Genomic DNA, 26,322 nt, shown 5'->3' on the forward strand with positions numbered 1-26,322 from the left:
CAATGTGTTTTCCATTGGAGGGATTCTGGCAAAGGAAGATCAATGAGGGAATCAGAGGGGATGGGAGGGCGAGAGTCACAGGTTTCAGATGCAATGGGGAAAAAAAAAAAAAAAAAAAAAAAAGAGTCTGCAAACACGATACAATGATTATTTGCACTTGCTAGATTGATTTCCTGTTACTGTGTTAACATACACTCCCACTCTGCACATAAAATAAGCATTACTGGTCCAACAAGCTGCGGTGTCAGTGCCGTGTTCCTCCGAAACCACAAGCCTGCAAGCACAGTTAGCTCTCAGTGAGATTATCCATTTGAAATGTATGAGGAGGGAGCGCTGGTTTGAAATTCACCGTCCAAGGCTGCAGTATAATAGTTGCCTCTTGCATTGTAGCAATCCATGAATACGGAGTGCTGCGAGAAGTTCTTAGCGCAATGATTTAGACTGTAAATCTGCAAGGTTATCTTAAGTCTCTGTGAGCCCTGAAAGTCAGAAAGTGCAAGTGCCTCCATTCTGTCCCTGCCGATGTAATGATAAAACCACTGAGGCGTTTCATTATCGCCACGCCACTCGGCGCTTTAATGTCATTGACACTCCACATCCTTTACAGTATCCATCTCCCGGCCTCTCAAATGCCGACGCACCCTCTGTCCTTTTGCCGTGTGGTGTTTGCTATTGGTCATGAGTAAATAAATGGGTTTTTCTAGGTTAGACACTTTCAATTGATTTGCCTGCTCAAACAATTTGCTCTTGCTCAGCACTGACTAAATGACTGTGGACATCGATCAACTGACACGACATGTCATCTCAGATCTACTTGATTTTCTTTTTTCTAACGCTTGCCCGATAGCCGGAGGTTCTCAGGGATGAACTTCAGAGCGGTGTGTCACTGTGAAACTTTCAGGTTTTGTGTTCTTCAGGATAACTTTGATAACTTTCATCCTTTTAAACTGTTGTCACAAGATGATAGCACCATTCTTTGAGTCATCACTTCTCAAAATAGAACGATATTAGTTTTTCTGCCTCCTTAATACGGGTCTCCTTTTCATAACTGCTCTTCAAACCACTGCACCTTTTTGCACTTCTGGTTAGAAGCTAAAGCTGCATTTTCGCCATCCTAGTACTTGTCCTCTGTGCAATGACAATAAAGTTGAATCTGAATCGAATCATTTTGAAAAGGAGGACTTAATTTTACTTTTGTTATAGCTCTGTCAATACTACAACGGAGTTTGTGCTTCTATGATACAACACCTACAAACAAAAACTGACAGATTTACTGATGCATGAAAGGTTTAATAAACAAAAGTAAAAATGGAAAAATCAAAACAACCCCTTTGAAGAAATTTGAATAACTGAGGGAGTGGAGGAAAGTCGTATGTGTGATAAAGCAACCATCTGTTCCTTCAGTAGAACGGGTAATAAAAGGCTTGCAGTCTGGACCGGAGAAAACTGCATCAGCAAGAAGAATTATCATTGATCTAGAGGTTAAAAAGTGCTTACAGCTAGAAGGAGAAGCAAGATCGCCATTAAGGGGAGATTTTACAAGACAACGGTGAGGGACACGTTTCCACATTATATCAAGACAGGTGGAGGACTCTGAAGGAATTTACAGATTTGCATTCTGTAGTGAATATAAAATACAGGTATGTATTATCGACACCCAAATCTCAGTGTCTATCATTTTAGCAGCTCTAATTAAGATTTATTCGATAAAAACATAGAAAGGACTGATGCGGAAGATAAAAACTGGGCTCGGCTGAATAAATACAGCGAGTGAATGAATTGCATTCCCTTTTCATGCCCATTTATTATTGCCTTATTTAGCCAGATTGAAGCATTTCAATCTGCAATGCATCAAGTAGTTACTGGCTAATTCAGTCATCAACTGACACAAGAAACTCATAAAAGAGTGTCCTTTAGCTACTATATATATATATATATATATATATATATATATATATATATATATATATATATATATATATATATATATATATATATATATATATATATATATATATATATATATATTTATGGCTTTCGCAATAATACAGTATATCTGATGAAAAGAGGCAAAGAAAAAAGTATGGGTTAAGGTTAAGATGAGCAAATGAGCAAAGTCATTTTCACAAAAGATAAGGGATTAGACTGACTCAATGAAATCATTGTCAAATAGCCACTTCAAGTATTGTTTTTCAACCATCTCTTGATGATTCTGATGCTGCACTGATTGAGAGTAAAAGTACATGAGACACAAAGCACCAAGAGCACAGCAGAGTGCGACTTTTAGCTATACTTAAGCCAGAGAATGAGATATGATTACTATCAACTGTCCTTCAACTGCCCACAGGGGGTCAGTTCTCTGACATCCTGTTCATTATGAGCTGCGCTGTTATGATTGTCAGCCGCTTTGATTGTGTGTGTGCCCCCCCACCCCCCCCCCCGACACATCAGAGCAGAAATTCACAGGGTGTTTCACTCTTTTTCCACAGAGTAAGACTGGGCATCGTAGTGAATACTGAGCGATAATGAATCCAAAGGAGGCAGCTCAGGTATTGCAGAAATACTTGATGATTGTTTGGACTCCGAGCTTGACCAGTTCACCCGGGCACCAGGTGGAGCTAAAATGCTGTGGACCACAATGGCAGGCTGCGTTTACATACATTAGTGAGGCTCAGCCAAGGAAATACATTCCCTTCAACCAAGGTCAACTTCCAACATCATTAATTATCACTTTATTATCTTTACCAGCAGGCCTCGTTAAAGCATACCGCAGCTCAGATGATGTGAGAAGCATCTCAACAGTGACTGTCAACTGGAATCAATGTGGAAAAAGAAAAACGGTAACCTATCTGATCTTAGACAGCTTTTGTCCTGTATTTCACCATCAGCTCTTGAAAGTATTAATGTCAACCCCACTTCAAAAGGTTCCTTTGATGTTTATCATCAGCCTTGACTCATTGGTCGCGAGCTACTCTGAGGATGTATCCATGAAAGAAATCTAATAACTGAGCACTTCACCCCGAATGGAAAATAAGTGACGAGGGCTACTTCAAGCTATTTCAAGCCTTAGTGAATTAGGATAACTTTATTATTGCAAAGGTAAATTCTGTTTGTGTTACCCTGAAGCTAAAGAAACGCACTATGGCAAAATGATATGTACAACAAATATATATGCACAAAACACCCCGAAACAGTAGCGCAAATAAACACAGAAGGAATAGCTCATCAATTAAAAATGTATACTGAAGCCTGTTTCTGCCTGTTGCCCGTAGAGGACTTGGATGGACAGGAGAATAAATGTGCATTTCTATCTGTTCATTGAACTCTTAGCGATTGTTGTGTCCGCCTGAGGGGAGAGCTTCAAATTCAGGCTGAATACGGTACATGAGAGAGATCTAAAATGAACTCCCAACAAAAAGTGAACCAAGCAGAAGGACGATGCTTCACAAGCACAACCTCAACTGTTCGTTATATAGCCTATTAATAATGTGACATAGATCGATCTATCCATCCATCCATCCATCCATCCATCCATCCATCCATCCAGAGAGAGAAAATGGTTATATGAAAAGCAATGTTATGCAATTTGTTATGCTGTGTTATACGTGATAGGATACATGATGCGAGAGCTGAATCAACAATATTATACATTATGTATATTGTGAGCCAGAATTTTGAATTGGAATGTGTGTAAATGAACTCCTCTATGCAAAAACATAAATTAAGAGTATATCAGGGCTGCACCAGTCGATTATGTTTGTTAAAGACTTTTCTGCCGATTATTCTTTTCAATAATTCACTGAGTATACAATGTCTTAGAGATAAAGGCGATGTCAAAATGCTTGTTTTGTCTCACCAATGGTTCCAAAACCATATTTATGTCATTTCCAATGATGTACAACAGAGACAAGTAGCAAATCCTTACACTTGAGCGAAACAAAGACATTTTTTGCTTGCAATGTGAATTAACAATGCGTTATAATAGTTGTTGTTGGTTCATTTTCTGTCGATGGATTCATTGTTTGAACGCTGAAATATTCCACCAGAACACCATCAAAACACAGGATCCTTTTGACCTGCACATAAAGGCCAACACAACATTTCTTAATGACTGCTCATTAGTATTTATTCTTGTACACACTATAATTTCTAGGCAACTTTACGTTGTACGATTCTCTTTGTGTTACCACAATCACTCACCTATGAAGTTGAGGTAGCCTTCTCCGCCCAGACTATGAGTGAGGAGGCGGATCATCTTATGCAGCTGCATGCCGCGGTCGATGACGGCTGTCATGGGAATCTGGGAGCTCATGTTGGTGTACATCTCCTTGTCCATCAACCAGAAGGCCAGGCTCTTATCCCCAACCAGAGCCTGGAACGGTGGGTTATGTTTTATGACCCACAGCAAGATAATCCAGACACTTTTGAGGGGGATCTTGCAGACAATAGCCTACCTGATCATGACTCTCTGCATAGGCTATGCATTTCTCTCCATAGCGCCTGTTGGTCAGTGTGTGGACGATATTGCCCATCTCCCAGTCCTCATCCTTTAACTCCTTCAGGATCTACAGGGTGACAGAGAGGGGTTATTGAAAAAGGAGGTGATAGATGTGCAGCTGAGAGATCCATTCGGGCTCTGACTGATGTCTAAAGCTCAGTATTTCAGTTCTGGCAGTCTTTCTACCTTTCTTAAGTTTTCTCTGGGTTACACTTCTTTCTCAGATCAATCTCTGTTTTGACATCTCTATATCCGCACTGTGAGTTATGTCCACCTTTGAATGGCGGTAATGGAGTTTTTAATAACTTCACTACAGCCCATGGGTAGTAAGGCATCAGCCCTCCCCACCTGAGATGGGCAAGGTCAGAGCCTCTCATCCAAACGGGGGGGATTCAACAATAAATCCAACGATGGAATCAATGCCCTGCCACTGGCCTGCCTACATGCACAGTTCCTGCTGAAGGGGTCATTTTCAGGAGGTGGAGAAGCTAACGAGAGCACAGGGGCAGAGTGACGATAATCACATAGACAGTTGTGGGCAACGGAGATGATTTAATAACCAAGAGAGATGTTAGAAAGCCACAGTATCTATATCACTCCTAAATGGAAAAAAAAAGAGAGTTTATGCCCTCCAAGAACCCTTGGTGATAGACATGCAGCCTGTCTGATTGGTGGGGGAGTTGGAGAGCCCATCTCAGTGACAGGCTGAAGTCTGCTCGGTGGAATTTGCTGTGACAGCTGATTGACATGTCAGGAAACCTTTATATTACTCTACAGAGCCATAATCCTCAGAGTAAAGAAGGTAATTGTGTCGATCAATATGTCTGAGATGAACTGGCTGGTCCACCTAAATAGAGGCTCTCCCGCTCTATATATCACCATCTGTTCACATTCACTCTTCCTAACCTTAGCCTTGTGTGGCCGTATTAGTCATTCCCACTGCCAACAGAAAACCTCGGTGAGGCACTTCTCATCTGCATGTGCTACAAATTCTCAGACCTTTTAACTCCCTTTGAGCTCAGTGCGCTGCCTCAGATCCTTGAGCCAAGCAACGCTGGCTGTTCTTTGGTTTTAGTTCAACACGGCCCTTGATGCACAGGACCTTATACCTCGGAACAAACATCACTGTAATTTCAACGAATGCATTTTAAATCACAAGTAACAAGTAGGTTTTGGCATAGACTGTATTTACTCGCCCCAGCTGCCAGGTTTGATCTGACCGTTTGTCCCAAGTAGCTGGATTATAATAGTATTCAAATTATTATTATGCGTATTTAGTTTATTTGCTTGTGTTTTTGAGTGAACCTTTTTTTGTTGAAGTTGATTAAAGTGCATTTAGATATGACCATTTAATGATAAAGGAAAACGAGAAGTATGAAGCCAAGTTTTCAGGAACATTAAGACATTATGGTAAAAGACATTTGAATAAATAAATGGATAAGTAGGAAGTAAGAAAAAAAAAAGGAATAAATGATATACATAAATGTTAAAAAAAAAAATTAAGCAGGTGTTATTTTAATTCAACATGACAAAAAAAACATTCATTCATTTGACAAAGCAGATGCTTCAATAGTACAAGCTCTATATTCAGTGGTACTGTATACTGGTACTGAGAAAGTCTTTGTATACCTAGTGGGATATGAGTGAAGGATGGAAAATCGATTGGAAAAAAAAAAATTCGGGGAGATTATTATTAGGTACATACACATCACCACATGTGCAATGTTATGACCGTGCTTATCTAATAAACTACATTTCCTAATAATCAAGGCAGATGGGTCACTGTCATCAGGTTTCTGTTCTCAAGACACTTCTAAATGAAAGAGTCTTGTTAAGGTTGATAAGGTTAGTAGCATCATGGAGAATATTACAATACAATAGTTAATATGGATACATTGAACAGTAATAAAAATGAATTTCCCTCCTGCAGCTAAACTAAGAATGCCACACCAGCTGAAAATAAATAAATCCTCTAAATGCTGCTCTCTTTTTTTTTTCTCCACCGGCTCCAATATAAAAGCTAAACAACTGAATCTGCAGAATATACCCCAGAGATCATCCCGTCCGCCTCCACATCCACATACATTCAGACACTTTACACTTCCTTATGAATCATTACAATTCAATTCGACCGCAAAAGTGGTCTGGGAGCAATTAATCTGGGAGTGGGGCTGTCGGAGCGGAGACAAGAGTGACTGGGTTGACGACTTCCCTACCACCAGCTCACCCACATCAGCCCCGACCAGCCGAGCTTCCTGGCACCACTGACACTCCACTTCATCAATGATAATGAGCAGTGCACAAATCTTACTTTACAAGCCTGCTGTCAGGAGCCAACCAGAGTGCCCGGATTAATTAGGCAGAGCCAGAAATAAAATAAGAAAAAAAAAATCTAGCGGTGCAGGATGAGGTCATCTCACTGCCACTGGCGTGCTGTGACTGATTCCAGAGCCTCCCCGCTACCATCCCATCATGCTGGGAAGGACTCGGAGCTAGAGATGTGTTTAGTGTAAAGCTCTTGTTTTACATTTGGTGGCTGGCCCGAGCATCCTGCCTCTCCTGTCTTTACTGGCAGCGTGTTGCTATGGGGACATCCTCTCTTCTCGCATACAGTGCCGCCTCCAGAGAGGAGCAGGGAACGAAGGTGTGCAACACTCAATCCCACGGATCAACTTAATGCCTCCCTATTTTTATACTTTCACAGTTTTTGTTGAAATTAATGAACATTCTGCCCACACAAATGTCTCCGGCTTGACTTAGCTGAAAGGCACTCCTTAGCTCGCCTCAGTTTGCTAAAGGAGTCACCGTCTAAATCTCACACCGCCAGCATACCAAGGGAGGCCTGAGAGTGCAATTAGCTGAAGAAATAAAGTCGAACGAAGCTGAAATGTGAACGTTAAAGGATGCGAGAGGAGGGGGGGACACCGGTCAGAGATGAAGCCAAAGACATGTTTACACAAAACAAGCTAGAGTCCATCATCGCTCGCCGGCAGCCGGAATTTTATTAAGTCGTGCTAATTGAAAATGTTTCCAGTATGATGGACATAGCAAAGTATGTTGACCAGACATGGATTTCCCCCTTGAACTAATAAGGAGAGAGCTGTGCAGACTGATATTTTCATTCATTAAAATAAATGGACGAACAGAAACTAAAAATCGGGACAATTGACTCGGAGGTCATTCAAATCGAGGAGCGGCGAGAAGCCGGAGAAGTCTCTGCATCGCCTTCTCTTTTCCTTGCCGCGACCGGCGAGCCCCCTACCTCCTCCGCCTCTAATTGTTTCAATTACATCTCAATCTATTGTAGCTGGAGGGAAGGGTGCTTGTTAAATCAGAGGGCTTTTGTAACATTATCCATTAGGAGTGACAGCATTTTATGGTCATAATCAGATCGAATCATCCAAACTTGTGCTGTGCGCCTTATCTGGTCCTCATTAGGATATCTTAATTTTTCACAGCCTGTTGGTCCTAACAGCCTTCTGCAGCCAGTAAATGAGTCATATCAATCAGTCATGCTGGGGACGAAACACAGCGTGAGGCCCCGCTCGAGGAACCGGGAGAGAATCGCTGGTGCACACGTGAATCTATAAATAAGCCATGTTGCTCAGTTTCTTTGTCTCTCATTCCTTCTGTTCCTTCTTGTCTGTCTGTCTGTCTGTCTTCCTGAATGCCTGCCTGCCACCCCAACCCCCGCTCCATGTCTCCTTCTCCGCAACACACCCCTCACTGGAGGCTCCACTTCAGTCCATTCAAATCCTTCCCTAATTGACACTCTGTGAGGAGAGGCAAGGCTAGCCCTGAGTGCACTTCACTGACTATACCAAGGCATGTTCATGTGAATGCTTCCCTGCACAGAAATACATGAATTTTGCTGCTCGCTTGCTCTCCCTCAGCTTTGCGATTCATGTGATGTCAAGTCTCCTCGGGGAGGCAACAAATGAAATTGAAAAAAAAATGCAACCAGAAGAAGTATCTAAACGAATATTGCATTGCAAGCAATATTGTTTGAAAAGTAAAAAAGCAGCAACAACCTCTCCGGAGGCGTCCCGAGGATAATCCTGTAAAACCTTTGGTTACCGTGGAGGAGGCTGCGTTTTTAGCGGCGCAGCACAGCCTGCCGCACAGCTATTGCAAGCGTCACTGAGGAAGGTCAAGTCTGGGACTATCTCCCTCTCTCTCCCTCTGCCCCGCTCCTTTCCTCCCTCCATCGTCGCTACCGAGTAAAAACCCACCGCTGTGAGAGACAGACTTGATTAACGATGCATAAACTTCCCCCATCGAGAAACACAAGAAACCGTAGTGCAAGAGGATGCATGCGGCGCCGAGGTCACACACTCTGCTTTTTCCTTTATCACCAAAATATGAGTAAATATAACTTTCAGTGTGGACTAACTGGATTAAAAAGGCACGGCTTTACATGGATCTTACAAAAGATAACCTCTTCAGGCCTTCTACAAGCTGCATTTCCCCTCAAACATCAAACAAGAGAAGTCCTCTACTGGCTCTAAACATACACAAACACAAAAGCAATCCACATTCCAGCCAACCCAAACAGACAGACACATCCCCAGAGAGAACCTGCTGCTTGTCTGCTTTCCTACAAACGTACCTTCTAAAGTAATACTTGCTAATTTCTTAAAACACTGTGGCATACTGATGACGAATGGGCGTGAGTACTAATAGAGGCTTTGGAGGAATCACCAAAGGGATCAAGGAAATCAATTATGGGTTACGTACTGATCCCAAGTACAGTGAATCTATTCTCCAGAAGAGGCAAACACTGCTCCAAAACGGGGTTGAAAGAAGCTGTACGGCCGTGTGCGATGGTGCCATCAGCTCAGACAGCAACTCTCAGATAAAGAAATACATAATAACCTTTATTTATCTCTGGATTGATGGCTGAGTATGCATGCACTCTCCCTGTGCTGCTCGGCTTCCATATCACACAGTTGTGGACTTTCATACCTGATGGCTGCACAGTTATAAACAATGTTTTCCCATTGTGGGCCATTAAGTACTTTCACAGTGGCAGTTTGGGCTGAAGTGGCGAGCTAAAGGGTGCTTCAACGGTTGTTGTGGAAGGACGGAGAATATTTGGCGGCCAGAATTTCCCATCCAGTCTGAAGCGGTGCCGGGTGGTAACATATCACTCGATGATGTTATTACGTTTGCTGGGAATGGTTAATCATCCTCTTTCAATTTTAGCAGTGATTACTGCTGAATTAAGTTATTCAAGTTACTGTTTTTGTAATCATCTTACCTAGATCCTTTATTTCACTAGATGATAACTTTTGCAATCATTGCTGCAGGTCATATATTTGGATGTGACTTAACATTACCGGCATATTCTAAATACACAGTATATATATATATATATATATATATATATATATATATATATATATATACATATATATATATATATACATATATATATACATATATATATATATATATATACATATATACATATATACATATATATATACATATATATATATATATATATATATATATATATATATATATATATATATATATATATACATACATACATACATACATACATACATACATACATACATACATACATACATACATACATACATACATACATACATACATACATACATACATACATACATACATACATACATACATACATACATATATATATATATATATATATATATATATGTCCTGAACACTAAACATACACAAATACTCTTGTTGTAAAGTCATCTGTTGGAGCGGATGCTTTTCAATGTCTTCTACTTTCGTGGGCGGTTTTCTAGAACTTTTTGTGTTTGAGTACACATTAGCTACCGTTTGTCCGTACGAGAGCAGAGCAAAGCGCTGTGTCTTATGTTGTATGGCATGACTGGTGATAACCTTGAGGAAACATGGAAAAACTGAGAACTCCGACAGCAGGCAAAAAAAAAAAAAAACTTTACCCACAAGACTTCACTCTTCCAAACCAGCTTTTCCTCAGTACAGAATAACCAAGTTGCGGTTCTGATCCCGCATATTTCAGCTTATCGGAATGAAGCTTGAGAACCAGTTCCCAACCACATTATGCCATGCTACAACCCAAAGCAAATTTGAAAGGCAACGTGGTTAATGGGTTGAATATTTTTTACTGACTAATGAAACTTAAATCGAAATAAAAAATAAATAAATGGCAAGATGGGCAGGTCATTTAAAAAGGAGCAAAAGAAAAGAAAAGCAAGAGGACAACACCCTCACTTAAACCTTCATTTTTCATCTTCTTATCCTATTTTTAACTTTAAGCTTGTCCATTTCTCAGTCAAGTTTCCAAAATCACATTTCAACTTTAAATTAAGCAATGATGTCTCTTTGTAAGCCAACAAGACAAAACCCCATCTAGAGTTTTCATACTTTTCAATGGAAGGTTTGCATTGAAGACAATAAGCACTGAGGTAAACATGGACTGATGATAAACACACAATTGTTCCTCAATTTGTTTAGCACGAGCATCTCCACAAATGAACACGCATGTAAAGGTATTTTTACCTCACACAGATACCACTGTATCATTTTAAGATATTTTGAAGCATCGGGGATCTGGTTTGGGAACCCGGTGTTCAATGAATGTCTGGATTTTAGGACTATAAACAGTCATGCTCTATTGGCATTTCATTACACTTATTAATTTATTATTATTTTGTATATTTCTCCACAGCTTACCGTGTTCCCTAATGATTGCGATATACCTGCTGGCATGAGGGCCTGTTGTTAGGAAAGTCAAATTAACAGAGCATTTAATTCTAACGGAAAAATAACCTTTGCTTTGACATCATGTTAAGCCACTCCAAGGACAGACATATCCGACGGAATAATGAATCAAAGTGAAATGTAAAGGTGACTGCCAGCCTATTCAAATGCTCCACTTAAGAAAAAAAACCAACAACACAAAAGACATTTCAGCTTGGATCAGTGACTAGATGACCTTTTAGTTAACATCATGAAAGTCTGTCTTCCTTTTGCTTTTTTTAAAAATCACAATTATTTCTCCTCCATCATTTATTCATAACTCTGTGTTTGAAGGGATACATAATGACCTTCCCATTCACACAGTGGGTAGGATTAAGGAGGGGGGGGGGGGGGGGGGGGGGGGGAAATAAATTAACACTGCTTTAGAAAAAGCACAAAGACCTTCCTCTGTTTGATAAAAGAAAAGAATTTGCTTCTCCGGGAGAATAAAAGAAAAACAAACAGGAGAGTTTTCACACTTTCTTCATAACAGCAAAAGAGGTCAAGAAAATGAATGTGACCCGTCTACATTTGTAAATGTGTCTCACTGTGAATGTGACATTGTGATTGTAGAAGTAGATTTATTGTTATCCTTCCTAGTCCTTACAGTCAGTAGTCCGTTTGGACTACCGTTTGGAGCACCTTTTTGTTATTCTACTCAGTTTTATTGTATCTTAACTGTGTTTAATATAATATCATGCAAATCACTTTGAGCTGTGTTTTAAGTACAAGAGGGGCAAGAAAATGAAGTTTCCTATTATATAACAGCCTAGTCTCTTAGGAGCAGTGTGATTTTATAGTGCAGTATTTGTCAATCACTGTGGAATACTATCAGTCTGTAAATTAAGTTTGCCGTCTATTCATTAAGTGACCAGAGAAGTTTATACGGCAACCTCTTACGGTAATGCAATCTAATGCAAAGACACAGAAATACCTCTCCGACACAGAGTCAACTTAATAAATAAGCTTTTTTAAAAAAGGTCCTATATTGTAGAACGTTTTTATTATAAAGCAGGTCTAGGTGCCACATGTGAAAGTATCAAAAACGCGCTATCCACAAATTCTGTGTGCATAACACACTAGTGAGTCCCCGGGTGCAGTGACGCTGTGAAGTGGGCGACGTAGCAGAAGCGAAAGACCGGAAAGCGCTGACCAATTAGAGCAGACTGGACTTTTTCGGGGGGGGGGGGGGGCTTAAACTGACAGTTTCTAGACAGAGGACATTAAAGCATGTAAAAATGTTCTAGCAGAAACCCCAAAATACAAATATGAACCTGAAAATGAGCATGATAGGTCTCCTTTAACGCAGGAATATTCTGTTCAATTGAAATTATGAGCACTGTACAAGTATAGACACAAACCTTTCTGAGGATATTAGCATGTATAGTATACTCCTGCATTCAGAAGTCTGTTGATAATGTTGCATCTAGTCTCCAGGTGTATTAAGCCTCCGTGTCCATTCAAGTCACACCAGAGCAAAACAGTGTACAGGTTCCTTGAGGAAAACACAGGGCAAGAGCTTTGTGTCACTATATTGCTAGACAAGTTTTACACTTGAAAGCGTCTTAAGAAACTCAAACGCTTAGCAACAGACCCAGCTGTAATATAGCACAAGAGTGTTTAAGGCCTCCTATCTTGTCCCGTCACTCCCTTTGTCTTTCATCCCTGCTTTGAGCTGCTTTTAGTTTTCCCTCTACAGTATTCGTGGCTCATACATTTCTGTGTGAGCAGAGGCCTTTAGTGTCCGTGAAACCTGCTGGGGAGAAGAAAAAAACTAAACGGAGAGGGCACCAAAAAAAAAGAAGGAAAAAAGCAGTAGATCAAAAAGAAGTAAATAATCTTACCTGAATCCACTTGTCAGGGATGGCCATAGCCAGTCGGTAATCAAACCCAAGCCCTCCCTCCTCCACTCCTCTGCAGAGAGCCGGCATTCCAGACACATCCTGCGGAGAAGTCACACTATTTCATATCACATTTTCCCTTTGTGTGCACAGCTTTTCTTTCCCTGTAGTCAGCCAAGATCACATCAATACCACTCCACAACTTACATATTAAGGGCTGAAAAAAAATCCTATACCACAGGCCAAAAAAAAGAGTGACACCCCATTTCCTTTTGCATTACCTCTTAATTACACCAATGAATACGCAAGTAAGCTATGACTGGCTATTAAGTGCTTTTAATTAATAATAGCTGTGGGCAGTGTCATTGCAAAGTAAGTGGAAGCGGAAAGGCGTGTTGTGGAGTGTGTTTTTTACCTCTGCGACAGTGATGCAGTCAGGATAAAGGGTATGGAGAATGTGATTGGCAAGCATTAGGTAGACCAAAGAGTCCTCATCCACCTGTAGGCCAAAGTACTCACTGTAGTCCCCTGAGAAGCCACAGCCTGAGGAGTAAACACCCACACCGTCAACATTTGTCATGTTTTCCACTAAAAAAAAAAAAAAAAATCTTAAAATCCTCCGTTCCTCAGTGTGTTCAAGTTTTACTACATAGCTTTCATTCTGAATAGTATTCGACGTGAAGATAAAAGTGAAATGCAAAGCTCATTTTACTACAGACACTTTGACTCATTATCTGATAACAAGTACATGAGCTACACAGTAAGATGCCACTTTAGAGACTGTAAAGTAGTGCCTACCGTTACGTGTAGTACATTCAAAGAGATTCATAATAACATATTACACATATCACAGACCGTGCGACAGTAATTGCAAGAGATCATGTGGATTCTTTCCTGTGCGCTCTGCGTAAGGTTTGTGTAAGTAGTGAAGGACACAAAGATGCATTGTGTGCATTCAGAAGGCAAAATGGCAAAAATGTGTCGAGTGCATTTTCCCGCTCACTAAACAAAAACAAGCAGTTTTCTTCTATCCCACCTCTCGCTGGAACATTACCACGTGTCTCAAGGCGTTAACAGTTTATCAAAGCGTGAAATCGTTGCTTGATTTAATTGGCACTCTTTACTGAATAATTGCTAAAAATATACCAATCAGACAACATTGTAGCATGTCAAATTACACACTTCAGTCAGAAGGTTGACCTCATTTGAAATACTGTAGAGGAACAGGTTTTAATCAGGCTCCAGTTACAGCGGCTGTTGTCTGCGAGTACTTAACTTTTTAGTGTTTCACTCATCTCCACTTAATCATAAAACATCATTTGGGGGTTTTATTATTTTTCATCCCAAGCCTTTTTAACATTTTCATGTATAGACCACAACCATTCAATACATTTACATACTATATGCATTCATTTGTTATATTTGTACAAAAAGCAATGTTTAAGTCAAGCCTGATGTTGCCTTACACATAAAACAATGATCTCAGTCACTTCCACACGGTGAGGCTTACACCTATTGGTTAACCACTGGTGTGGGATCATTATCCCAGGTATTAGTTTCTGTATCGGGAATGAAAATCCTTATTTTTTTTTAATTGAAACAAGCTGTTGAGATAAGAAATGTAACCACACAAGTCTGTGCTTCATACTGTACTGTGGGTTTCAAAGGGAGTGGAGGATGACATGCTTCACACACACACACACACACACACACACACACAAAATATGAGATGCACACAAACCAGCCTTACCGATGCCATGGTGATGGTACAGCATTGAGGTAATACCATCAAATCTGAAGCCGTCAAAGCAGTACTCCTCCATCCACCAGCGCAGGTTTGACAGCAGGAACCGCAGCACCTCCCAGCTAGCAAAACACACAAACGGGCACACGCACACACACACACACCCACACCCCCACACACACACACACACACACACACACACACACACACACACACACACACACACACACACACTCAAGGTCAGATAAACAAGAAGCTGTGAATTATTCACACATCTCATCATACACTTTAGGCACCAGAGATTAATTTTCACCGCTACAGGACATTCACATATTGATACCCAAAGCTCCATTATGTTGGAGATGGAGTGTCAGTGACAGGAGATGGTGTTTTCATTAACTACACTGTAGAGGAGACGCTGCCTTTCACGCAACCGGGTGTCAGGATGAGAAATCAGTGGCTTTCGGTTCACATCAAAGTTTTCCGATTTCCATCGGACCACTTGCACGATCACTGAGCAAGCGTTTAGCATAGCCAGGCCCATCCCCCGGTATTTGAACCGATAGGATTTCATGCTACACTTGGGTAAACAAACACCATGCAGGGGAATTGAAATGAACCATACGCTTCTACTTGCTTTGGCTTCCCTATTCAACGCGTGTCCTCCTCTGTCCTACAAGCAAGAGAGAAACTACTCAAAAAAGAAAAAAGAAAAACCAACAAAACATCTGAATATGAAGGCATGTTGCCCACGGTGTACTACAAAGCATGAAAATGTCCTCCGTGCCTGTTGGCTGGACTGTGTTGATGGAGGCTGGAGAAGGTGGATTCCATAAATGGCCCTAGCTCCCGTTCCCGACTGAGCGATGGGAGAGTCATCTGGATCTGAGCAGCCACTTAAGGCAAAGTACACTACGCACCTCACCTCTTCCCGCTCAGTGGCGTGTTGCCATGGAAGCGTTAAAACTCAGGATTTAGTTTTCTCTATGCGGTGTGCGTAATGAATCACTGTACCCACCATGCTCCAAAGCAGCAGAAAGGAGAAGTGGATGTGAGACGAATGACACATTCATGACACTGATTAAATGTGAACTGCTGTCTCCACTTTGGCTGACATTATCAACTCAGATGCTCTCTGTACACTCAGCTCCAACAATGACTGTATGGATGTGTGTACAGTGTACCTGAATGTAAGCCATAGAAACCTGATATATCACATTTTTGCAAGAAGCTGGTATCTATAGATTGGAACGTCTATGTGGTTATTGGCTGGCAGTGCTGCAGGCCCTGCCCCCTCCCAGCCATACCCTAAAGAGTCAATGTCCTGTGTCTACCTACCAGATAGGACCCCCATTTGATAAGATTTCACTTCAGTGACATCCATCAGAAAATATGTTTGTTGTTGGATATGATTAAGACCAGAATTCTATAGTTGTCAACTAGCCTACATTTTGAGGAGGAAGTGTAACCAATGATCAGAATAGTCGCTCTTACTGTGCGCCTCTTACTCGCATTGGTCTCACCTCTGTAGTGGATTAAATACACTTTTCCCCCCCATTTTTTGGGAACCCACTGGAATTCCCTCAAGGTCCCCTGATTCAGAACCCCTGTCCTACAGCACTTGCTATTATAAACTGGATATTTCATGATTACGACAAAGTTAAATCATTTGTCAACAATTTATTCGTTAGGATTTAATAAAACAATAGCATACAAAACAATACAACAAAGCATGTCAAGGTGGTGAAGTCTTACTTGCAATGGTCTTGGACTTGTGTTCATTAAATACACAAACAACACAAACATTTAGAAGATTTACCATCTCAAATGGAGTGGACCGCAAAACATTCTCTTCAGTAAAGTTATATGGTATGGCTGAAGTGAATTCCATAATTAAAAATGTAAATATGATATTGAATGAGGTTTTCTTACTTCTGGAACGTAACTGGGAATTTACTCTCTATATTTACAGCAGTTTACAAACCTCATTCAGTCCCTGAATTAAAAAAAGTTAGGCGTTGAATTTCATTTGGGGTTTTTTGTTAGACACTGAGGGGCAGTTCAACATTTCCTGCTTCAATGATACAATTTCATCATGTCAAAAAATTGTTGAAGCAGTGAGGAGTCCCAGATTCATGCTTCAACAACCCTTCGATAATATCTCAAACAACAAAAGTCCATCCAAACACTAGACATGTATTGTTCTCAACAATACCTCTGCTTAAAGTCCCCTGAATCTTCAAACGGTACAATTCTGAGGATTACATCCTCTTTGATGAAAGACAAAATCCCAGATATTTTTGGCCAGGTAGGCCATGACTCAAAAATACATTTAAATGCGTTGCCTTCTGTGCTCCATTCCTCAGGGATGATCAACCTCAGCATTGTTTGACAGGTGTGAAGCTGCATGTTACATCGGCGCTTCTTCCTTCCCTTGAGGAAGAGCACAAGGGAGCCTGGTATGATCCGATATAGCAGCCTGGCTGGGTGGTCACGCAGACCCTGTGATAAATAGATTAGGTCCTCCACTCCACTGCGCAGAGCCAACAAAGGCTCAGACACAATGTATCCTCACGGGAGGGAGATAATAGCCAGTGAGAGCCAGAGGCCCCAAGATGAAACCATACTGCCACATTAGGACCCACAATGCCATTCATCATCAAGTCCAATTACAGTGGGAAAGTTAGATCTCTATACCCGATGAAATACACCGCTTATCTATGCAGTTCAATGAAGTTATCACTCGGCCTGTGGTGTTAATACAAAAGCAAATTGCATATTACACCGTCCTCATGCTAAAGCTCAGCAATGACAGCGGAACCTGGTTAGGGAGCACCAACAGAGTAAAGCTCTGATATTGCTGCTTGTAGAGTACGATAAGGTCATCTATCATACGTACTGTTGTTTTACCTGCACGAACACACCGTTACAAAGTCAATTCAAATAATAGACTTTTCTACATCAGCTTCATGCATAGTTGCTTCCTTATCAGAGCTTATTTCCTCCTCCAGCTGAACAGGACTCTGACCCATATTATGGTATTTGGGTTGTGTTGGCAGCAGAGCAGATACGGAATCATGCCGTGCCTCTAGAAGTCAACTTTGCATAAGGGGTCAAGGCAACTTGTCGTGATGGGAGAGAGAAAGATTTAAGTCCCTGTTTTCACAACATCACAGGTAAGCCGCAGATAAGACCAAATAAATTTAGGAAGCTGACAGGTCATTCCACACGAAGTGTGATGCTCAAACAACGATGCTCGACAGCCTGATTGATGGTGTGCATTTGTTGGACCAAAAAGGACAAATAAGGTGTCTCATTTAACGCATTTCAAACTTTTCTCCAATCCCCGAAGCCATTAATGCGTCCAGGACAGAGAAATTGACAGGAGAGACACACCTGCAATAAATTCACATTTCTAGGTCGAGGCTTGATTTATTTATTTATTCAATCATGGAATTATTCATCCAGCTTGAAGGCACATTAAATACACATATGCACTGCAGATTCTTGACGCATATGACTTGTTGATGTTGTATAATGTACTTTCTATTACATTTGTGACTAAAAGGTAGACATTTTAGTTTAGTTTCATCAAATAAGCCACTGTCCAGTAAAACACGGTTCAATCAGCCGATCCGCTATGTGTGGGTTTTAAAATGCAAATGTGCGCCTTTTACTGGACATGTGTAAGAAATACGGTTTGATATTTCGCACCGCATTGTTGAACAGCCTTTCAGGCAGTCTGGTGATGCTGGCTGCCTCGCTGGCTAAACTCTCATCGAGCTGCCTGACAGATTGTCCCTGTATTGCTGTGCTTTGTGTCAGATATCTGCCATTTGTCTGGCATTCCTTAGGTTGCCTGGCAGCTAGCTGCTTTTGCTTGGCATCCTGGGAGAGATACTCTGCTGTGAGACTGTTTGTATGTTTAGCACCCTATAATTAGTATCACCTTGTACTTGTGTGGCAGACAAACTCTGGCCCATTGGAGTTTTCTCCAGTGGACCATGTTTTAGTCGTGGCACACTTGGCATTGGTTAATTCCAAAAAAAAGAGGTGGGCCAGAACCTGGCAGTGAGTCTTGAGGGAGAGTGGAGCCTTACAGGCTTAGCTGAGGGGAATAACGGTCCCTGGGGTTGTTAAAGTAGAGTAGGGAGGGGACGAGCCACAGCAGGCACCATTTCCACACAGAGCGCGACAACGGCCCCTAGGTGAGCAACGCACCGCTCCGCCTTGTTTGATGAACCCAGGCAGCAACCAACCCATTCTGAAAATTAGGTCAATGCGAAAATACCTTAAACTTGCATTTTTTTTCTAACAGCCAGCAGGGGGCGACTCCTCTGGTTGCATAAAGAAGACTGATTGCGTAGAATTCTATGAGGCAATGACCCTACTTCTCACTTGATCCATTACCTCAGTAAACATTGTGAACATTGAGTTTATGGTTCCAATAACTAGTTTCTTTAATACAGCATGATGCTCTTTTGGAAATGATGGTCCCATTTAGAATAAAATTGACAATGAAGCAGGTTATACGGTCACAGCGTTGTGCAGTCTGGGTGTTGTCCGTATATATATTCATCTAACAACTTTAACCCTTTTGCAGTGTGTTTTCAGTTCACGAAAAACAGAATGTTACCGTTTTGGTTGCCTAAAAATGTCTTATTCAGCGTTCGGTTGAAGGCATTCTTAGCTTTAACCTCTCTTGTCTCTTCTGGTTGCAAAAAAACCCTGAAGAACATAGAGACATTAAAAAACCAAGACGCCGACGGCCAAAATATGCATTTTCTCTGCAGTCTACACTCTATAAAATGTGTGTTTAAGACGTAGATTATTCATTCCATTTGAATGAAACACAAAAATGACTGGCTGCGAACAGAGAGTTCTTTGCACATATTTGCGCCATGGTACTTTTCTGCAATTTGTCAGATCGTTTTTAAGGGGCTGAGGGGTTCGACGGTGCAGAGCTGCTAAGTTCCTACCCACTGGCTCCATCCAGCACCTACTGGAAGCACTACAGGCAGCTCCAACCAGCCACCATGCACACCTACAGCTAAGCTGAGCTCATTAGCTGGAGCTCACCAGAGGGGAAAAACAGCTTTTCCCCTTGCTGTGTGACTTGATGGGGCAGGGGAAATAACTCATGGGTCCTAAATACTGAAATGACTAAATTTGGTTGACATTTCAAGTGTGAGTTTATTCATTGATCAGGCAGTTGCCAGGCCCCAACTATAGTGCAAAGTTGACCCAAGTATATAAAAACATATATATGCTCCAAAGGGAGGTTGTTTTTTTTGTTTTGTTTCCTTTGTGATGGTTTCTGCTCTGTTTCTTTAAAATAAAAGCCTGTCATTTATCAGCAGGATGATTCTTTGCTTCCCTACATGTCTTCCCTTGTGTACAATACTGTTATTTTAGAATTTCACAATTTAAAAAAAAAAAAAAACACAGCCGGCACACAGTAGGCTCAACAGCTGAAACACATCTCACTGTGTCAAATGCCATAGGGAAAAAAAGATGTTCCATAATAATAAAAAAAAAAAAATGGTAGGTTTAAATGTACTGTAAAACAAAGACTAAAATACTATACATGACAGTAGTTTGTAATGAAACCTATATGGCATAAGCTGATTTTTATGGGAGTGAGAGTACATGGATTGAAAAAAAAGCATATTTTGATCAATGGATTAAGCACTACATTATACATCACAGAACCTATATGATGTGATACTGCCTTATTTGAGGTCTCATACTGTAGAATGTACTTACAATCTAAGCAGTGCTAATCTCATTTAGCGAATGTCTACAAGCTATTTTTGGTCTTCATTCATTTAGAATCATCAGCGGCACACAGGCACAGTAATATTCACTATTTATATTGCTCCATGCACACATCATTAACAATTATTTGAACGCAATAAAAAAAAAGACACGCATAGAATAATCTTGTCAAGGGGAGAATTATTGCTCCTCGGTCCTCAAACACAGGGCCGGTCTCTCAGCATGAGAACACGCAGAAGAGTTAAAAAAATGAGTTTTCAAAAGCCTGGCCCTGGGCCTATTTTTCATATCTTAAGAATTCACACAAAGATTGATGAAAAATGGATGCAAATGATCCTGAGAGAGGTGGGGGGATTACAGAACAAGCCCACATCAAGCTTCTTAGAACTCTTACATCTTAGGGCCCTGATCTGCAGAAAGGCTTGGCTTCTCTGGCTGCCAGCCTCCTACACGCCGAACCATGGGCTCGGTCGCCGTCTCAAGGTGACTTTGACATTTTTTTTTTTTTTTTTTTTTTTAAAAAAGGTTTATGAAGGAAACAGCCGGTAACAAATAATGCAGATTTCCCCTGGTTCGTTCCTGCTTATCACACCAAGAGCTGATGAGAGCAAGTCATGGTGGCGATATTGCCAGAAACATAGCCAGACACATCTGTGATAATATCACCCTGTGGTGTTTGTGTGATGTTATGCAGTTTTAGCTAGCTATCCCGGCAGCTAACTAGCTAGCTACACCTTCATCTTGCAAACCATGTAGTAGGAGGTCTGGAGGACGAGGTCATTTGTAATGTTGATCGGCTCCACACCGGGTAAAAATGGTCAAGTCGTAGGGGAAAAAATGTGATCTTTTCATTTTGTAGGGATCACATCCAATATTTGTTTCCATTTTCTTGCGACAACTGCTGGTTCAACCAACCCTTTTATATATTCACTTTGCTTCATTTCCAATTTGCACAGTATATAGGTTCTTCACTTCCTGCCCTCCATCTGAAAATTGCACGTCATAATAGTCAATGATTGCAAACAAGCTATTTAGAAAGTGGAAGCAGAAGCTACTTTCAATACTGAGATGCCAAGAACACCAGCTCTAGGATCAGCAGCAAGGGCAAGCGTCTGCAGTATGTGTCCTCAAATGCAGATGCATTTGACTCAGAGGCAACTCAAGTTAACAACTGGATGGCAGGCATCTATCTAAACAACATTCACTTCAGACTGAGCTGAATTTTTTATGAGGGAAAGTTGAAGAGAAACGCGTACAAACTAGAAAAAAAAAAGGGAAAAAAAAGGTGCTCTTTGATAAAGATGCAGAAGTACAAGCAGAGCAGAAGAAGCAACAACAAAAGGAAAATATATCTCTGCTCCAATAGCCAGAATCAGTCAGCTTCTGTCAACCTAATAAGAACATCATGGTCGGACTGTGATGGCCGATAGCAGAGCTGCTTGATTAAAAACAGCCTGTGTTTCACACCAGGGTCGCGGCTTGCCTCTGAGGTTCATTTCCTTCCTAAGGGAGCAGCAGAAAAGCTTGACACAAACCGACACGTCCAAACAACCTGTGAGAGGCAGAGAAGACAAATGAACTGGCTATGACATTGCGGCGCTCCTTAGGGCTCTTACAAATGACTCCTCATATGCCTCCCAGTCGTGGCATATGTCTGCACTGTGTCTAATGAGTGCTGCGGATATGAGGAGAGTTCAATAAGTAATGAAAGAAGAACCTTGTTCCCTTATTATAGCCCCCATGCCTGACACTAAACATGGTATAATGTATTGGAAACTGCTGCACACCGACACACACACACTTATTAAAAGCCAGATCAAAAAAAAAAAAATTAGTTGATAGACTCAACAGTGCCGGTTCCTCTTTAATGTGCTCTAGGATCATTTTCTGGGTACAGAGGCAAGAAGAGAGAGACACTTAATTAACAGAGCCTATACAACAACACCAATCAATAGTTTCGGCGTACACTAAGCACCAGCAGAGGCGGCCGACTTCAGGCCTTTCATGTTTTTCCTCACACTTTTGTAATTAGCGGAAAATGTGAACATTACTAAAAACCTGCCAACGCTGCAACATCCAATCGTTATTCACAGCGATTAAAATTCAACACCTGTCTGGCCAAATGTGTAAAGGGTAAAATCAAGAGCATTTGAGGAAAACTTGCATTCACCATTAATAGGCCACTCTACGCCTAAGGAATATCAGATGAACAGTGAACCTGACTGCATGGCCATTTTTGGTGAGAGATGCAATCTGTCATTTTGAGATCATGTCTTGCTTTTGACCTTCAGCACATCATGCTGTATCAGATAGTCTGGGAAAATACAAATAGCGGTATGTCAGCTCCCATTTATCAACCTCTTCATATGTTGCTTGTACATTTTTCTTTCGTATTCAGAACCCCTAAAACCCTAGAGCTCATTTATCAGTTTTCAAAAAGGTAAACCTTAATGACTTGACCGCCATGTTTTGACCATATGCATCAATGCACATCCACAAATATGTTGTTTACCATTGCACAACATATTTTGATGCCAATAAACTTAATGCTAAAACTTGATGCTGAAAAGAAACAGTTTGCGTTGTTTATACCCGCCCCAGCCACAGCCTGCTCACCCTGCTGCCGTCTGGCAAGTGTTACAGAAGCATTGGCTGCCATACCACTAGACTAGAGAGCAGCATCTTTCCTCAGGCTGCGAGACACCATAAAAAAAAAAAAAAAAAAAAAGGTGTTATTTTTTTTGTTTTTCTTATGTAGCATCAAGGAACTACAACTACATTACTTTGCACTACCGTGTTGTACAATGACAATAAAATAAGCTTGAACCTCGGAGTAACGTAGGTGGTAGCATGAAGACATTTCTCCTTCAATCTTGATTAACATATATTGTTCTTTGAAAATACTCCTTGTCAATAACTGTAAGCCATATCCATACATACAGTACATTACATAGTGATGGACTGATACAACCACAGAAAAGTGGAACCAGACAGTTAGTACCTGGAGTAGTTGAAGAGGCGGCTGCCCCACAGTTTGTGCTCCCCCCTGGGCGGAGAGTGGAAGAAACACGAGTCGGAGCCATCAAAGCAGTTCAGGCCGTCCTCGGTGTTCTGCGAGGCATGGCTGTGGACGACATCCAGCAGCACCACGATGCCCATTGAATGGGCCACATCTATCATCTGCTTCAGCTCTTCCGGGGTACCGTACCGACTAAAAACACACGTACATATTTGTATTAGTCCTGAAACCTTTTTATATTTCATGGCCTAAATTTAACCAAACCCCCAATCCCAATGATAACCCCAAATCAAAATGTCATAATATCCCTTAGAGGAGTAATATACCCACTGTCCTCACATCAACAAACCTCTCAGTCTATTTCTAATGGCCAAACTAGACCATAACTTATCTCTCTCCAAAAAAAAAAAAAAAAAAAAAAAAACCTGGTTTGTGACTTGTAAGGTGATGACCATGAACAAAAAACGTCCTTGACTTTGAGTTTATTTTTCCTTAAATTATCATCACAGTGACAACAGGTCTACAGTTTAAGAGAAGGCGCAAGGGCACACACTGAATTACCATTTTCATTAAAATGTGTCTGTGATTTAAATAACAACAAGACTATTGAGCAGTACATTATTTCACAATCTCCTTCTCGGATCGTTTATCTAAAGATCATACAGTCCAACCACGCCGTAGGATTTTGTTATTTGATAGCTTTTGTATAATATTCCAACACTTCTACAGTCCTTTAATACCATTTAAAAAGGGTCATAAAGAAGACATTTGTTTGTATGTATACACACACACCGCCATATACAAACACATGCATATCTTTGTGTACACTCATCATTTTGTCCAATAACGTCCCGGCTGCCCTTCCAGCTATCAATGTATCTGCTTCCTTTTCAAAACAGGACACATAGCGACAGTATTACCCTGCTTCCTGGTATTCAACCGCTCAGGTTTTAAATGACACTGAGAGATCAATCAGGGGTGAAATTGCACTATATAAATTACACTTTGGGTTTATGCTCTACTCTAAGCAAGGGCGGAGGGATCTCCGGGAGAGGATAAATACTCCGACTAGTCCACCTTTATCTAAGACTCCCTCCACTCTCTGGATTAACAGCAAATGTATTTACAGAGAGATTATTGTTGGTGTCAGACTTCCTAACCCTGATTCAAGGTGACTATTTCTATGAAGTGGGAAGTTGCTTGCTCAGTTTTGTTCTCATGATGTTGTGAAGTTACTCATTTAACCCTCCCAATAAACACCAATTTCTCTAAAACTATTTGCATTAAACTGCGAGTGACAGGTTAAGAAGTGTAAATGACACACTAATTAATAAGCCTTCAAGTTTTAATCTTAGAAGGGATTACAGAAGATTTTGGTCCTGGTTGAGCTGAAAGGATTTATCGCATCACATTTTTTTTTCAATAAAGACTAAAGAAGACCACAAACGCTATCTTCTGGCAAGGCAATGCTGAACTCATGATGGCATGTTGCCTTCCACATAACGTGAAATTCACACTGGCTTTTGCCCTACACATCACTTTTAATATGTGCATGCATCGTTTCTCCCGAGTCGCTTGATTTCAGCGCAGGACTGGCGGACTCCGCCACTAGCAACGAACCACAACCGCAATACTGACAGGTAATTACAGAGTGCAAATACATTGAATGACGAATGATGAGAACATGTTGACTATTCTACAACCAAAAACCGTAGCGATTACAAATTTAAATGCTAACACTTTTTAATTAAACAATAGAGCCTTCTATATAAACGTGTACAAAACACATGTTGTATCATACTGTGAAATTGACAAGCATTTACCTGGAAGCAGCAAAGAAACTTGTAACTTGATATCCAAAGCTTGCATAGTAGGCGTGCTCCATGATTGCCATCAGCTGAATACAGTTGTAACCTGCACACAGAGGGAGGAGAGCCAGTTCAAAAAGATATTTTGGCTTTCCTACCAGATTATTGAACTGACTGTCTAATTTATGTAAACACTTCAGGTATGCAGCATGAGACCATGTACCCTCACTCGTACCCCATCTTCTCTTTTCTTAGGATTCCTCTGAAAACACCACCAGCTGCTTAGTACATTATCCCCAAACATCAATTCAAAATGTAAATATTCTAATGATGTGAGGGTTTGGTTGGATACGCAGAATAAAACAAGACAACATTTCTGGATACTGAAAACATTACCTGACAAAGTCTCTGGAAACATTAGGACTCAATACCTTTTGAACCGTGTCAGTCATACTGTATATGCGAGCTGAGCTCCAGGCATTTCCTTTTTGACACAAGCTCTGGTATCCCGAAGACAAGCTGTGGCTACAGGGAAACACCAGCTATCAGAGTCATGAGGTCATGTACAACATTTCCAAACGACCTACGGAAACTGCTTCTATGAATAAGAGAACAACAGGCTTTTAAACTGCCACTGAGCACTCCAGAGGGAAGCCCTGCGGTTTTGCACTGTTGTGTGGAGCACATTTATTTATTTATATTGCTTTTCAGTTTTCAGGCTAGAGAGAGAGAGAGAGAGAGAGAGAGAGAGAGAGAGAGAGAGAGAGAGAGAGAGAGAGAGAGAGAGAGAGAGAGAGAGAGAGAGAGAGAGAGAGAGAGAGAGAGAGAGAGACCAAAAAAAAAAAAAATGTTTGCTTCTG

General features: G+C 41.0%; 1 protein-coding gene across 2 annotated transcripts in view; it reads right to left on the reverse strand.

The window, feature by feature from the left end:
- The window catches only part of gbe1b (glucan (1,4-alpha-), branching enzyme 1b), a 78,046-nt gene that overhangs the window by 32,931 nt on the left and 18,793 nt on the right, over nucleotides 1-26,322 (reverse strand). For both annotated transcript variants that reach the window (XM_068714443.1, XM_068714451.1), the window contains exons 6-12: nucleotides 25,478-25,568; nucleotides 23,637-23,846; nucleotides 14,864-14,979; nucleotides 13,529-13,656; nucleotides 13,117-13,215; nucleotides 4,455-4,565; nucleotides 4,201-4,372 (exon numbers count right to left, since the gene is read on the reverse strand). In XM_068714443.1, coding sequence (XP_068570544.1) covers nucleotides 4,201-4,372; nucleotides 4,455-4,565; nucleotides 13,117-13,215; nucleotides 13,529-13,656; nucleotides 14,864-14,979; nucleotides 23,637-23,846; nucleotides 25,478-25,568 — 927 coding nt within the window. The remainder of the gene's footprint in view (nucleotides 1-4,200; nucleotides 4,373-4,454; nucleotides 4,566-13,116; nucleotides 13,216-13,528; nucleotides 13,657-14,863; nucleotides 14,980-23,636; nucleotides 23,847-25,477; nucleotides 25,569-26,322) is intronic.

Source organism: Cebidichthys violaceus, unplaced genomic scaffold, assembly GCF_023349555.1.
Source record: "Cebidichthys violaceus isolate CVI_PGR_0920_01 unplaced genomic scaffold, fCebVio1.0.p SCAF_1, whole genome shotgun sequence".
Lineage (NCBI taxonomy): Eukaryota > Metazoa > Chordata > Actinopteri > Perciformes > Stichaeidae > Cebidichthys > Cebidichthys violaceus.